General features: G+C 45.6%; 1 protein-coding gene across 4 annotated transcripts in view; it reads right to left on the bottom strand.

The window, feature by feature from the left end:
* Window positions 1-3,245: 3,245 nt before the first annotated feature.
* ARL5A (ADP ribosylation factor like GTPase 5A) overlaps window positions 3,246-16,409 on the bottom strand; it is a 14,464-nt gene continuing 1,300 nt past the window's right edge. For 3 of the 4 annotated variants that reach the window (XM_014957339.1, XM_014957338.1, XM_014957342.1), the window contains 5 exons: window positions 14,621-14,681; window positions 10,319-10,466; window positions 9,129-9,212; window positions 5,872-6,023; window positions 3,246-5,360 (listed from right to left, as the gene is read on the bottom strand). In XM_014957339.1, the coding sequence (XP_014812825.1) occupies window positions 5,312-5,360; window positions 5,872-6,023; window positions 9,129-9,212; window positions 10,319-10,466; window positions 14,621-14,681 (494 nt within the window). In that variant the 3' untranslated portion in view covers window positions 3,246-5,311. Of the gene's footprint in view, window positions 5,361-5,871; window positions 6,024-9,128; window positions 9,213-10,318; window positions 10,467-14,620; window positions 14,682-15,894; window positions 15,998-16,409 lie in introns of all 4 variants that reach the window. The other variant, XM_014957340.1, reaches the window with a different exon arrangement.

Raw genomic sequence — 16,409 nt, 5'->3', positions numbered from 1 at the left:
TTTCAAGCGACCGAAAGAAACATGACCCTGGTCGTGTGATTAATGCGCCTACACCTGGGCTTTGTATTTAGGTGATAGACTCTAACGAACTACCTCATTAATGTACTCATCTGAGACGTTTACTTTGGACTCAAAGACTGACGGGTCCAGCGCTGGAGGCTCATGTTCTCATCCAGGACTTGGCAGAGGCTGAGGACGTGGCTGAAGACTGAAGGTCCTGGACAAAGGTGGCAGCAAGAAAGCTGAGGATCTATTGAGAACATTCATCAAAACACAACACAGACACAGTTTAAAGGATGGGTGACCATCCCACTGTTGTATACCTCCAATTCTTTAATTTATGAGCCATAAAAGTCCTCAGGAGTTCCAATCCTGAGGTTTTTTGGGTGCTTTTTAAAAAAAAAATAATCTCTGAATCTCTGTGCAGGAGAACAGGTCTGTTCTTGGCCAGGTCTTCTCCTCTCCCCAGTGGTTGACGCCGGGAGTGTTTAGACAAGAGCAACCCTGGGCTGAGGATTCACAGAGATTGATTTACAGCCTTCAAGGCACAGCAGCATCTTCTGACCTCATTCAGCATCAGCTGAGTTAAAAACCTCATCCAACATGTGTCCTTGGAAATTCCTTGGAAATTGTGTCCAAGGAATCCGGTTGGAAAGGCGGAGGCCGGGACAGGGGTACGATCCTCTCGGGAATAAAGGCTACCATCTGATGGGAAAAACACCTCCAAAAATTTTCTGTACAGTACAAAACCCAACCAGTAAAATCCTCCTAAGGCGAGAGTATCATTTCTGCTTATGATCCTAAAACACGTTGTAAAAAAGTTAGTGGCAACCGCTTATAATGTCCCATTTTTTGTGCATTTAATCTATTCGCCGCAACAATTCTATTCAAGTCACATTTGCATTTGTAATACACCAGAACTATATCCAAAATCATTTTTCTTAGTGCCACTCCTCATGACATCACATCATTCCTGTCCCTTCACGCCCAATGATGCACCACTCCAAGGCTTAATGTTACATTCGTTTGAATTGGCTGAAAAACTACATTTCAGACATAATTCACAGAATCACAGAATTAGTCCGACAGCAGCAAAGTTAATGCTTTACTGGCCAATTAAAAAGGAACTACTTACACCAGGAAGCTCACAAGGCCAAGTATTCTTGGATTAAGTTATTTAAACAAAGTTTCTGGAGCAGAATTCCAGGGAACCAGTCTGATACGAGGCCAAATGCAGTTATTTCCTCTCCCAGCACAAGCTGGGTACACACTGACAAACTGGAACACACTGGGAGTGCAGAGGGTGGAAAGAATGGAAAGAACTGTAATAAATACATTTATCATAAATCAGGTTAAAGCTGGTGTGTGGGGAGGGGAAAACCCCACTGATTTAGATGCTTTTATAGAAATAGATCTATTCGAAGGAAAATGGAAATTGTAGCATAGGAAGAAAAAAAGCTGATCGGGGATTATATTTAATAACTAATTATGATTAGTTTCAGGCACTTGAGCTGCATAGACTATAGGAGGGGCCTGTCGGGTACGTTTAACATTCACACACACCCAGGAACATACTACACAACACACAGGAAACCAGCTGTTAAGCCTCCCTGAAAAAAGAAAACAAGGAGAAAAAATAAAAAAAAGAATAAAAAAGGATCTAGCTAGATCCCTGTTCACATTTTCCAAGTTCTACATCCCACCTTTCCTTGCAATTAAAAAGCCCGTGGAGCTTTCAGACGAGAGGGGCAGCGGGTTGTATTGCTGATTTACCAAATTTATTATTTGCCAAACCAAGAGAAACATTGGAAGTATTAATTATTGAAATGTGAGTTACTGCTGTATTTTGGTTTTTGCCAGTAAAACAGCATTCTGCAGCATCAACCGAGTAACCATTTTTAAAGACCCCCTCCCTTTTTCTGTATAAATATCCTAAGAATAAATTTCACAAAGAACAAAGGAAAAGCCATCTCCAGCTTCAGCCAAAAGCCACCACCACAGACGGTGGGAGAAAACACAAAAGCAATACAAATCCAGGTCATGACTCATGTTCAAGACAATCACTCCCAAACAATACCCAGAGAGGCCAAAAGCAGCATCGAGGCGAAGTTCACTTGCTTTTCTAGGGACAGAGTTGGGGGAAAAAATGGGAATTGTCCTACGGGGAAAAAAGAAAAAAGCTGGAAATGAGAAGCACGTACAAAAAGAGTTGGTGTGTTCAAGAGTTTGCTCTTCTCCTCCTCTACTATGGGGCTAAATTGAAAAACAGGAATTTCTAACATTAGGCAAGGTGTGTGGAAAAGGCCTGTCACAACCACACAACCATGAGGGCACAGACTTGGCCGTCCCTCTAATGATCATCTCATTAAGACCTGAGCCAACACTGGTTCTCAGGAAGAACCTTCAGGCAAAGCTTCCTCCAATGACTTCCACTGTTGGGGTGAGAACCTGGGATCCTCACCTCTGTTTACAAGGGGGTGACAAAGAGTTTCCCAATCACTGTAGACAAAAGTCATCCTTAGAGACTGCAAATCCAGCACTTAGGAGGAAGGTGTGTCTTCCTCTGATGCCCAAGCCCCACTTGGGGATGCCACATGCAGGTGACGCGTCAGGAAGCGTTGGCCAACACTGAGTTCTTGCTACATCAGCCCTCTAAGATGCTGCAAGATGCCCACACAGGTAGAGAAGACAACTCATCATTACACATGCCATGACACACACCTTTTTTGCAGTCAGGTTAAGGCCGATCGCTCCCCGCCCAACACACAGACAAGGATTTACTCTTTGGGGCTGAAAAGCCATCCTTTCACCAGGCCCATGGTTATCCCAGCTCCCTGCTGGGGTCTGTCCCACTTGGGAAACAAAGATGGAGCCAACCCCATGGTATCTTAGAGGCCACAGAAAGTGGAAGCGGCCAGGACATGAGAAGTAAGAGGAGTAAACATAAGGTGCCTGGTTGCAGCATCAACCATCCCTGGAAAAACCACCCCATTTCCATTATATGGGCATCCCAAGTCCTAACAAATTCCAGTGAAGGAGCAAGCAGCCAATTCCAGGGAGAAGCAGGTCAGAAGACTCCTGCGTGATGCTTCTGTCATCAACAGCAACAACTCCTCTCCTTAAAAACAAACAAAACCCCAGCACACACAACCTCAGGGCAAAGGGACGCGGCATTTAACGGCACTGAAGGGAAACAACATTTGAAAGGGATGAAGGGGGAGACATAAGACTCAAAAACCAAAGGCTCAGGTTTATAAGCAAGTCTGCTTTTTCTTTTTTTTTTTTTCTTTTCTTTTTTTAAGACTAGAAAACGTACAATTCCATTTCATAGGCAAGTGTGCACAGAGCTCGTTTCTTGAAGATACTGTCAGATAAACTGAGAAAGTCTTTGCATGAAATTGTTATTTCTTCAAACAAGTATACATTTTGCAATACACCAGTTAAATACCGATATCTATGTGCATGCACTAGAAATATATGCATGTACACGTTAAAATGTTTAACAAAGACAGCAGATTCCCTAGCCGGTGAGCATCGTAAAGAGATACCAAAAATATATTAAAAAGTTTAATTCTTTACCTGCCTTTGTTAAATACAGACTTTTGAAATTGCCTCCCTTTCTTTTCCCCCCAGATTCACACCCCGATCCCCGGCGAAGCAGGCGGAGGGGAAGGCAGGTGTGCTGACCAGATTATCCCAGAACCAAAGAGAAGCACCTTAAAAAGTTCAAACTAAGCTTTTTTTTTCCCCCCCTTTAATATGTCTTTTCCATCCTTACCAGACGTATGAGCTAAGAGAGGGAAGGACATTTTAAATGAGGATTTATTTCATTTTGCTGTACCCCCCAAACCTACATCTCCAAGGCAAACACCTCCGATGAAGGCGACCTTCACTTCCCCAATACTGATGAGGTTTCAAACCACCCAACTCATCCCACTGGCAAAGCCTGGATCTTGGGAAAAAAGGCAATTCCCAACAACCTCCATCCCAGTAGGTACCACGGGGAGAAAAGCTGCCCAAGTAGTGCTCTGACACTTCCTACAACTCACCTGGGGACCATGCAAAGGAGCTTTATTTCTCAAGAAGTGCTGCCCCCAGAGCTTCCATGGGGCCACCATCCAGGGGGCAGTGAGAGCCTCTCAAGTAGTGTCATCTGGTCTGTTCCCCAGCCCCGTTCCATCCACCGCGCATCCACACACGTGCATTTTTTACGCTAGCACAGAGAAGCGTGCCTTCCTCTGAAAAACACTTAGGAAAGAGCATGACTTGTCCTGTTAAAGATTCCAGCGGGATATTTAAACACTTTTCTGCCTCTTTGGTTAAGAATAAAAAGAAGAGAGATGCTGTTTTTCCCTTTATGACAGCTAAAGGTACTCCCTTGTACCAGCGGTGACTCGGCAACGAAGGTACTGCACGGAAAGGACAGCAGTACCACAGGACACCAGCTTTTTGGAATCACCCAATCCAATGCTGACTACCATTAAAAAAAAAAAAAAAAAAAAAAAAAGAAAATCTGTTTCATTTTCAAGTCTTTGGCAAATACTTTACTGTTTGCCGACACTGCAATTTGAAGTTCAATCTGTACAGCCTCCCTAACTGAAAAATCACGTGAGAAACAAGCAACGGTCTGAAGAGAGAGTTTATGAAGTTCTGGGGAGCCACGTGTCCCATGGATGCTACAACCCAGGAGGAGAAGCTGTGACACCCTGGCCACGTCAAATGTTAGTACTGCTGCCCACATACTCATTCAGCTTGACACACTGCTCTCAACAGATTGCAATTAACCTAAAATTGAGGTATAAATATACACAAATATGTACAGTACACATACAGGAAAATATTTTTGCATTTGTAACATCGGTAACCTTAAAAATACTGGAAAGTTGATATCTATGCCATTGATTTGTTTGCTAATTTACTGGAGTAATGAAGCCAACATCTTCAACTAGAGAGGACTACAATGGAATAATAAAACTCAGAATTAAAAGCTCCTTCCTCTCGCTTCAATCTTCACCACGCTCAAGGTGGGGCTGTTCCGAGCGGCTGTATCTTGAAAAGAAGGTTGATCACAGCTTTTAAACGCAGCCTCAGAGGAAACCAAACAGGAAACCAAACAGGAGCCTCAACTGCATCTTGCTTTTTGCTGAATGGTCTTAATTTATATACACGTACGTGTGTGTGCATCTATGTAGAAAATAAAGTTGAAATCAGTTCAGTATAAATACATCTAACCCATTAATTCTGCCACTGTGAAGGTAATCATGGGTACAGCTCGTTTCAAGCAATGTCTGTGCAAAGAGGTCATTAAAAATCATCTGATCTTAAGTCTTGACATCATCCATTCGAGTCCTTGGCACAGTCTGCAAACAAAAAGAGATAATTTTTAAGGAATAGCATGCACTTCTGGGGATAACTTCAAAGATCATTCCACGGCATCGATTTCATTTCTTCCTAAGAACTCTGCCATTCTGACTGAAGGAATCATTTCCAGAAAGAGATTTCAGATCCCAGAAGAACTCTGCCATTCTGACTGAAGGAATCACTTCCAGAAGGAGATTTCAGATCACTTCAAGACATACACTGAAGTTTTCTCTAATTATGATTATTCTTAATAAACCAGGAGAATTTTAAGGCTGTTCCCACCCTCACTAGGCCCAAATCATACAAACTTTGATCACTGCGAGATGAGACTGCGGATTTGCTGTGAAACTTGGTTTTCAGATCACACTGATCCCCAGTCAGCATGTTCTGAGCACAAAAATCTTCAAGCTTAATTATCGACAGGGGAGGAACTGTGTTAAAACCAAACACCATGATAAAAATACCAAAATAATCCAAGACTCCCCTCCTAGAGACAAGAATGACTCTTACCCCTCTCCAGTTAGAGCACAGCACGCCTGGATGTGCCACTGGTGATCCTTAATTGAAGTCAGCTTCAGGAACTGAGATATTTCAGCTACTGTCATGCACTCTTTAACATCCTGCTTGTTAGCAAAGATCAGCAAACCTGCTTTTTTTAAGTCCTAGAGAGAAAGAAGAACAAAAGAAGATGGTTACGAATCAGCCCTCGGAGGCAAAAGATGCGATACCAAACTAGAGAGTCCTAACAGAAAAACCTGAGCTATGAAACACTGCAGGCTGGTTGATGCATAACTTCAGAAAATCTTTTGATCCAGCAGATCAAACGTCCAATTTTTGTCTGGCATGACCTGTAGAGCTATGTATGGTGTTTTGTTGTGCTCCGTGAGGATGGGAGGCACCCTGTATCCGTGTGTGTGCACCCACAGTCCTGCCACACACCCCTCTGACAGCCCAGGCCCCCCCTTTAATCCTGACCTCCCAGGTCACTCCTGCCTCTGCATCCAACCCCCTCCATTCTTCTGGCTTTTCCACAGACATCCCCCACACTTTTATGGATTACCATACTGTTAAAAGTGATTTTAGCCCCAAATGAGTTGACTCTGCAGCAGTTCTTACACAGGGCAACAGTGGGTTACCCCACCAGAATGTTTTAAGCACCAGTAAAATACAGAATCATAGAAGGGTTTGGGTTGGAAGGAACCTCAAAGATCATCGAGTTCCAACCCCCCTGCCCTGGGCAGGGACACCTCCCACTAGAGCAGGTTGCTCAAGGCCCCATCCAGCCTGGCCTTGAACACTTCCAGGGATGGGGCAGCCACAGCTTCCCTGGGCAACCTGTTCCAGTGTCTCACCACCCTCAGAGTAAAAAATTTCTTCCTGAGATCTAATCTGAATCTTTTTTCTTCCAATTTAAAACCGTTTCCCCTTGTCCTATCATTACACCTCCTGTCAAAAGTCCTTCTCCTGCTCTTCTATAGGCACCCTTCAGGTAATGAAAACCCATAAACCCATAAAGGATGCTATCCCCTCACTGCAGCCCTTGGCCAGGGAAGTCCCACCCACTGAAGAGCTTTAAGGCCACCACCGACAGCGTAAAGCAACCTGCAGGAATATTTTATTTAGAGGATGCACAGAAAACCACCACTTACACTGCTTCAGCACCAAAGGATGGACATCTACACTAACAAGCACGTTGCAATAAACTTCTTTATGAGGCCTATGCAATATTTAAAACCTGAGTGCTAACAATTTAGAGAACAGCCACTCCAGGGGCAAGCTTATTTTATCTCAGGCTGCTTGGAATTACACCGTTACAGGGATGTATTATTGAAAAATCTGTCCCTCTGGAAGTAAAAAAAGTCTCCCCAGGAAGCCCAGACAACTCACTCACTTAAATGCCTACCAGGCACACTAATTTTTACAAGCAGTAAAATTAATTCCCAAACGATCTACTGTACTGGTCCAGAAAATAGCTAGAACTGAGCTGGGCAACTCAATTTTGCCTTAACAAGAACTCAGTTGGACTGGTTTTCAAGGGCTGCAAGGAAAAGCTATTCTAAATAAATATTTGCCTTCTCTTTCAGCTTATATGTATTATTGTTCTCTTCAAACGTCACAGCATCTGGAGAGGGAGCAGAACATACTGAAAACATCCTGCTGCAAAACAATGGGCACATTTACTGCGAGACGGGGTCTTTCTCAGCACAGAAACAGTCTCCCAAGGCGGAGGGAGGGCATTCGTGCTGCTTGGGGGTCCAGACTTCCCTCATTTCAAAGTCAGCTCGTTAACAACTCCCAGATCTCCCTTTATGGATTACAAGACAGAAGATGCAGATTTTGTTCAGCGACTGCAACAGACAACTCTGAAATTCCAAGTATGAAAGCATTAACCCAATGGCAACAGCTTTTCCGTGCCACATTTCACACTCCACCACTACCTACCAAGAAAGCCAGCCCTACTTTATTAGAATTTATTTTATTAAACACAATTTTAATTTAAATACCCAAAATTATAAATTCAAGACACTAGGAAAAACACTTGTTTTTTTCTCAAACGCTTCAGATTACTGCTCAAAGGAAATACACAGGCAGCCATTGTCCTTCCTGCAGTCATCTGCTAAAGAGTGGCTGTAGTTTAAATATAGCTGTAATATTTTGGGATGTAATGCCGTGAACTTTTTTGCACATCTTTGTATGCTGACACTTCAATTTGGAAGCTCATTGTCCTCGGTGTCATCTCCTACAAACTGATCCAGTTTGCACGGAACTTGTCTTACGGGTCCCACCAGTAATCAAGTCTATATAAAGACACCTGCAGTATAAATCAGGGCTGTGGTCCTGCAGCTCTGCCTGGATGGATTAAAGTCTTTGGGACACCCAGGTCATGGAATAGGTGTTCCTTGGCTCACACAGCAGTTCCAGCATTCCTGAATCAGACCCAGACAGCTCAATTTTAGACCCAACGTGGGGCTCAGTTCTAAAGAGGGTGATTACAAGCTGGCAAATTGTGCTTTCATTCTGTAATTCCAAATACAAATAGGATGAAGGCTGTCGTAGCCACAGGCAGTCTGCTGCTTCACTTTGAGAGCTGGTTGCTATATGACATTATTAAGACTGTGAAAACAGAAAACATCAAGCAACCACAAAGCTATCAAAAATAGTAATTAAGCTGTTGGAGGAAACAATGGCTTTTTTAAAATGATCTCATTCAGCTATTAACATGGATTGAAGCACAAAAGTCATTTATAGGTCCTAACTTCTGTTTCACAGAAGCATTCAGAAGTTGAAAAGCTACTTTTGCAGGCATTTTTTTTTGTAATTTGGTGTTAATTTACAGCTTTATTAGGAGCTTCACAAAAGACAGAGGCTTTAGCAGGAAGAAAGTTGTGGATCCAGGGAAGTTGTGGATGCCCCATCCCTGGAAGTGTTCAAGGCCAGGCTGGATGGGGCCTTGAGCAACCTGCTCTAGTGGGAGGTGTCCCTGCCCAGGGCAGGGGGTTGGAACTTGATGATCTTCGAGGTCCCTTCCAACCCAAACCATTCTATGATTCTAAGAAGTCAGATGTGAAACCTGCAGCTGGGGGAACACAACTGGTGACGTTGGCCCTGGGCTTCACCGGGGAGGATCTCTCCATCCTGGTCTGTCTCCAGCCAGGGGGTGTGAGAGCTCCCACAAAAAGCCTGCAAACCTGCTCCCCTTCCCACCCATCACCCAGGTCTTACCCACAATAAATACCAGAAGAAATTAAAACACAGGGTCTACTCACCTCATGTGCTAGCATTTTATACAGTTCTTCTTTAGTCACAGAAATCCTCTCTCTGTCTGTGCTGTCCACAACAACTATCACAAACTTTAAAAAAAGGTGAAAAGCTGTTAGTTCAGAGAACAAACTCTATCTTTCTGGCCACACACTTGTCAGCAAATGATTTGTTGCAGCCTTAAATAGGTAAACTGTACCAGCTTCCTCCCCCCACTTCACATACTAACATGCAAATAGGTATTTGAGAGGGATTTTTAAAAAAACCCATAAATTCTGTACTTCAAGAGCACACATGCAGATACATGCCATAGCATCTTATAGGGCAGCAAAGGAGAACTAAGTTAATTATTATAAAAAAAAACTTTTTTTAAAAAACACCATTGATACCACATAGGAAATGGTGACTTAAATCATTATTTTAATCAAGTTCAGCACATGTGCTGCAACTTCATCACTGAAGAGCTCTTAAAATTCTTGGGGGTGCTTCAGTAAATTGATCATGGGAGCTGGCAGGACAGAAGTAATGAAGTTCCTCCTCATGTTGAGATGGAATTTCCTGTGTCCCAGTTTGTGCCCGTTGCCCCTTGTCCTGTCTCTGGCACCACTGAGAAGAGTCTGGCCCCATCCTCTTGCCCCCTGCCCTTTAGCTCTTGCTCAGCATCAATGAGATCCCCTCTCAGTCTGCTCTTCTCCAGCTGAACAGCCCCAGGTCCCTCAGCCTTTCCTCAGCACAGAGATGTTCCAGTCCCATCACCTTCTACTGGACTCTCTCCAGCAGTTCCCTGTCCTTCTTGAACTGGGAGCCCAGAACTGGACCCAGTGCTCCAGATGGGGCCTCCCCAGGGCAGAGCAGAGGGGCAGGATGACCCCACTCCACCTGCTGGCCACGCTTTTCTTAATGCCCCCCAGGAGACCATTAGCCCTTGTGGCCACCAGGGCACATTGCTGGCCCGTGGGCAACCTGTTGTCCACCAGGACTCCCAGGTCTTTTTTGACCTGCTCTCCAGCAGGTCAGCCCCAAACCTGTACCGCTGTGGGAGCTTGTTCCTCCCCAGGTGGAGGACCCTACACTTGCCCTTGTTCAACTTCATTGGGTTCCTCTCCACCCAACTCCCTCTCTCAGGTACGCTGTATTCCCATCACCAGCAATGGCTCCACCAGGACCTCCAGGAAAAAGGCCTCCAGTTGATTCTCACCTCGGTGTTTGTGTAGTAGGTGTTCCACGAAGACCGGAGAGACTCCTGCCCTCCGATATCCCACATCAGGAAGCGCGTGTTGTTGACCACTATCTCTTCCACGTTGCTCCCGATGGTGGGCGAGGTATGCACCACTTCGTTCATGGAGCTGCAGAGGGAAGAGAGCAGCTCAGTCAGACATCACAGAAACCAGCATCATGGAGTGTCCTGGGACTCCAGACTGACCCACCACTACAAAAACTACACTTCACGCTCATTCTGAGGTAGAAAGCTTCATGGGAGGGTTACAGCAGGTAAATAGAGACAAGGTCTGACGGTGGAAGGTGAATAAAAATAAAAATAAATAAGAACAGCAACAGAAAAGGACTCAGTGAATCCTATAATAATCAAATTATAAAGCTGAGAGAGCATAAGGAGGACATGGACCTGATGGAGAGGGTCCAGAGGAGGGCCACAAGGATGATCAGGGGGATGGAGCACCTCTGCTACGAGGACAGGCTGAGGGAGCTGGGGTTGTTCAGCCTGGAGAAGAGGAGGCTCCGGGGAGACCTAATAGCGGCCTTCCAGTACCTGAAGGGAGCCTACAGGAAGGCTGGGGAGAGCCTGTTTAGAAAGGCCTGCAGTGACAGGACGAGGGGCAATGGCTTCAAGCTGGAAGGGAACAGCTTTAGACTGGAGATGAGGAGAGGGTTCTTCACTGTGAGGGTGGTGGAGCACTGGAACAGGTTGCCCAGGGAGGTGGTTGAGGTCCCATCCCTGGAGATACTCAAGGAGAGGCTCGACGAGGCCCTGGGCAACCTGGTCTAGTTGGGGGTGTCCCTGCTGACTGCGGGGGGGTTGGACTAGATGGCCTTTGGAGGTCCCTTCCGGCCTGGGCAATTCTATGATTCTACAATTCATGAAGAAAACTATCCTTCCGGCCTGGGCAATTCTATGATTCATGAAGAAAACTACATTATAATTAATTAACTCATAAAGCTGAGAGAATATCTGCTTCAGAAGATGTTTTTAAGCAGTCAGCTTTTCTTTTTCCAGGCCGATTCTGGCACACATGGGAGAGAGCAGTTGTTTGCTTCAAGAATGTGGTTAAGCCACAAGATTTCCAAGGCTGCAGAAAAACAACAGCTCAGCACCCAGCTCCAGCAGACAGACGCGCAGCATCTCGCTCAACAGCTCAGCACCCAGCTCCAGCAGACAGACACGGTGCATCTCGCTCGCCTTCCACAAAGAACACACCTCCCTCACAGCTCAGTCCCCTTAAGTCCAAACCTTCTTCTCCCTCCCTCCTGCACAGTCCAATACCCCCTCATTTTGGAGACAAAATGGCATGAAGTACTTCAAACACGTTGTTTTAGAGATACTGAGTGCAACTCTGTGGTTAAGACCATCAGTTTCACTTCAGCAGTGACAACCAAACTACTCTGGATACTCCTCAAGTTCAAACTATTTAAATTCTACCGTGTGTGAATAAGCAAAAAAATTAAAATAATTAAAGGCAGCTTCAAGAAAAAAAACATCAGCCATTGTCAAAGAACTTAATTATTTTTTCTTCTGGTAATCTTGATGTATTTTTTCATTTTATATGAACATTTTTTGAAGCTTTAGCAGAGCTTTTAGTTACAGTGTCAGTAATTTGAGAGTTCTAACAGTGCTGGAATATTTCCTGAAGAGGATAAAGAGAACTGGGGAGATAGAGGGATGGTCCAGTGCTCTCCAAAGGAATCCCAGTTACCCCGTGCCCCAGCAGCCTCACGAGACACCTTCTCACCCCACACATTTGAGAGTGTAAGGGAAGAGAAGGACGAGAAGAAAGAATGATAAAATCAAATTAAGAATAACAATGACATCATAAGATGCCTCTCGTTGATTTCATATTTAAAAAAACAGATTTCAGCAGAGTTCTTCTAGTGCTTGGAAGAGACGTATCGTGAATCCCCTTCCCTTGGCTGAGCCCACAGCCCTTCACATTCCAGCTGCTGCCACCTCACAGTTCGCAATACAATAGGGGGATTCTTCCCTCCTCCCCACCAAAAGAAGGTGAGTGTGAAGCTTAATGGTGTTTCTGGACACCTGATCACAAAATCTTAGGGCTGCCTGAGGGGAGGGAGGGGTTCTGAGTACGAGATCAGGAAGAAACAAAGTATCTGTGGAGCTGCTGTGATCTGTCAGAAGAATCACCTCTCCAGCATCTGCTGTGACCCTCCATGGCCTCAAAGGAACGACCAGAGCACTCACCAACACCAGCTATCTGTCTAGTTATCTCTTGTGAAAAGAGTTAACCATATTAATTCATGCTCAGAACACTTATCTGTCACGAAGCAATGGTGAGAGAAAAAATGGGATATGCCCAGATGGAGGTAGGGCTTCAGGAGGAGCCAAGGGGGAGGACCAGAAGACAGCACACCATGGAGCTCCATCAAAGCGGCAACCGGGAAGGGGAATACAAGCAGAGAGAAGGGGAAGTCCTGCGGAGCTCAAACGGGTACAAAGGAAAAGGAGGCACACAGAGACCCACAAAAGGGAAAAGAAAACACTGAGACTGCACAAATCAGAAGATGAGAAGAATCATGAGACGTCTGTGGAGGAAGTGGAAAGACACTGGCAGCATTAAAATGCACCGAGGACAGCCCTCAGCTGCAGCAGTTACTAGTCTTAAAAAGTATTCTTCATGCTATTTATGCTTTTCAGAATCTCTCTCTCTCGATTTAAATAACAACCATCTTCATCTTTTCACTTTCTCTGCAGAGCGTTCGAGGACATAAGTGGCCGGAAATGCTGCAGGAGTTTCATGTTTCAGACAGGCAAAGGCAGATCATAATTTGACAACCCCCAAATGTTTTAAAAAAGCTTATTTTAAGTGTAGGACTGGACCAGCATGGCCAGATCTCTTAACAGGAATCATTTCTGATACTGACCCGGGAATACTTCCTAATGCCAGACTATTTCATGTGAGAAATTGCAAATGTGTTTCTCTTCTAAGAAGACCTTGAGTTGCCCGTCCCACCTACCGGCCTCCGAGTCGAGGGACAAATTTGTACCTTTTTATCAAAATGCAGTTGAGGCCCAGAGATAGGAAGCTCCTACAAGTTTCACATAAACCAGCAGCAAGGTTAAAGTGAGACAAACAGGAGTCAGCGCCGCCGTTGAAGGCAGAAGCTGCAGGACAGCAACCAGCGCTGGTGGTGGCCCAAATAAAGCTCCGGCCAGGCAGGGCAGGCTGCCACTAGCCCCAGAGCTGAGCTGGCCCAATGCTCAGCCTCCCTCCTCCAAGCCCACCACAGAGGGCAGGGAAGCACAGCTCGGTGTGCAGGGGACGGGTCAGGGCAGGGAGAGGAGCCGCTCGCAGAGGGATGTGTTTAGGATGGAGATGCCGCGCTGTGGGTCGAGGTGAGGGGCCTGGAGAACAAGTCCTATGAGGAGAGGCTGAGGGAACTGGGCATGTTTAGTTTGGAGAAGAGGAGGCTGAGGGGAGACCTCATTGCCCTCTACAACTACCTGACAGGAGGTTGTAGAGAGGCAGGTGTTGGCCTCTTCTCCCAAAGGATGAACGACAAGACCAGAGGAAATGGTCTGAAGTTGGGGCAGGGGAGATTTAGATTAGATATTAGAAAGAATTACTTTACTGAGAGGGTGGTCAGGCCCTGGAACAGCCTGCCCAGGGAGGTGGTGGAGTCACCATCCCTGGAGGTATTTAAGATACGTATAGACATGGCTCTTCAGGGCCTGCTCTAGTGCCCAAGGTTATTGGTTTATGGTGAGGTGTTGAGTGTGGGGTTTAGTTGGTGGGTGCGGTGTTTTTGGTGGGCGTTTGGTGTGGTGTGTTTTGTATTTGTTTGGTTGTTTTGGGGTTTTTTTTGTTGGTTTTTTTTGGTTTGGTTTGGTTTTTTTTTTGTGGTTGGACTCGATGATCTCAGAGGTCCCTTCCAACCACTAAGATTCTGTGATTCTGTGATTTAGCAGCATCCCTCCTGTGGCTAAACCTCACTACAATCCTATTTTACGGAGCTGGCAAACAGCCGACAGGGTGACACCAAAGGCAGTTGTGATTAAGTGGTAATAACAATGTAATCTGATGAATAAAAGCCCTGAACAAAACCTTATTCATATACTAGGCAAAACACAGACCTTTCCAAACCCTAACCGCACGCTTTGACCCACTGCCACCTGTACCGTCCAGGTTACAGGTGTGATCTTCAGTGTTAACACTCTCCAAGTGAAAGAAAAAAAGCAGCAACAAGTCAGAGTAATAAATACAATGCACACCTTGAAATACACGCAAAGCCACCCGCCGTTCATACTTACAATTGATAAAGAATGGTCGTTTTTCCTGCATTATCCAGGCCGACAATGATTACTTTGTGCTCTGAAATAAAAATATCACCAGTAAGCCACAGAGTTAACTTTGCTATCACGATAACAAGTGCGTTATGAAACAAGGTTAGTGTTGGCATTTTGGACCGATTTCCTAAGCAAACACCACCAAACTCCAGGCACCACGTTTCCTGAGCCATGGCTAAGAGTTGGTTTGTCTGCAGAGGGGTACAAGCCCCGCCAACTCTTCTGAGCAGGTAAGTGGCTGTTGGTTTTTCCCCATCTGCGCATCTACAGGAACAATTTCTGTGAGACTACATGACATTTTTATCCTTCTTGCTAGAGCCATCTCACACTGGAAGCCTCTCCTGAGCTTCCACACGTTTTTTGCAGCTTGCAGGACAACTGTACTCTCTCTTCCCAGCTACAGCAGCTCCCCAGCACACACGCTCACGCACACGTCAGGCCATCATTTCCAAGGCTGTACTTTTCTTACGGCCCGCAACATCCCCACCTCGCAGCAGAGAGTTGTTAAAACCCCCAGCAGTGCTGATCTGCACCGTAAGCAGGGCCGTCCACCTGGCTCCCTCAGCACCCTCCTTCTCCTTTTCAGCAGGTTTGGAACCCGGAGAAGAGATTTGCCTACAAATTTTACAGCCTGCATTCACCCCGTTTAGTTTTAGCCGAACCGACGAGCGCTCCACAGAACTGCTCTGACACATCCACGAACACATCTTGGGGCTCAATGCCAGAATCAATTATTGCTTCTATTTAGCACCTTCTTTCCCCAAACAGCGCAAAAAAACCGGGATTGGAATCCTACAGCTGGTGTTGTGGAGCGCGTTCGAATTTGTGATTTCCAGGAGGAGTCAGCGCTGCCTGCTCTCAGCAAAATTACACAACTTTGAGTTGCACGAATAACCTTGGCTTCCACGGGACTATTCACGCAAGTAAAAGCTTTGTGAGAAGGGGCTTTCTATCCCCCCCCCCTCCCCAGTGGTCCACAAGGGCAACAAAAAGCCATTACAAGCCTGCCCAAGCTCCAGGCGGCCAGCGATCAATTCCTGCTGTTAGCAAAGTACACTCCCATTGACTCATCGCAGGGGAGAGAGGGAGGGGACAGGGGTCAGGTAAGTGGGGTTTCTCCGTCTGGATTTTATCAATATTGTGTGGTTTTGCAGAGTTGTCTTAACGCACCGTCAAAGAGAAACTCCGGGTTTAATAACTTTGCATAACTGCACAATATTGTAAAAATATCTGCTTACCTGACCCCCCATAACTAGGAACTTTTGTGTCGGGTGGGATGCTGCCAGCATAGTGGATGTTAGGAAATCAGTTGGAACGGAAGGTCTGAGGTGGGGCTGGACGCTACAAGACAAAAATATGTTGTTGCGTTTGCACTAGGTGTTAATGGGCATTTAATTGGGACATTCAGCATGCATGTGCAAGAGCACTTCATTCAAAAAAAAACTAATCAAACTGAAAAGACATGATAAACAGGGAGAAGAGCCTCAGCATGTGTTTTACCGTCAAAAGTTACAACTCTCATTAAAACCTCACTGTAAGGCGACAGGCGTTACAAATCTGAAGTTACTTCTAACATTTACTCCCCAAACAGCAGTTTTGCAGACGGGGGTGGGGGAGGGGGAAGGGAGGGGGGACGACTGACCACTCAAGGCCATTAATTAACGGCAGGTGACGAGACTAGCCCCTAACGCCGCCACACAGCTGTAGTCCTTCAGCACACCTTAATAATTTAACAGCCAACCTCTCAGGAAAC

Source organism: Calidris pugnax, unplaced genomic scaffold, assembly GCF_001431845.1.
Source record: "Calidris pugnax isolate Ruff unplaced genomic scaffold, ASM143184v1 scaffold256, whole genome shotgun sequence".
In the NCBI taxonomy this organism is placed as follows: domain Eukaryota; kingdom Metazoa; phylum Chordata; class Aves; order Charadriiformes; family Scolopacidae; genus Calidris; species Calidris pugnax.
The sequence above is the reverse complement of the archived record's forward strand: the minus strand, read 5'-3'. Positions and strand labels throughout refer to the sequence as shown.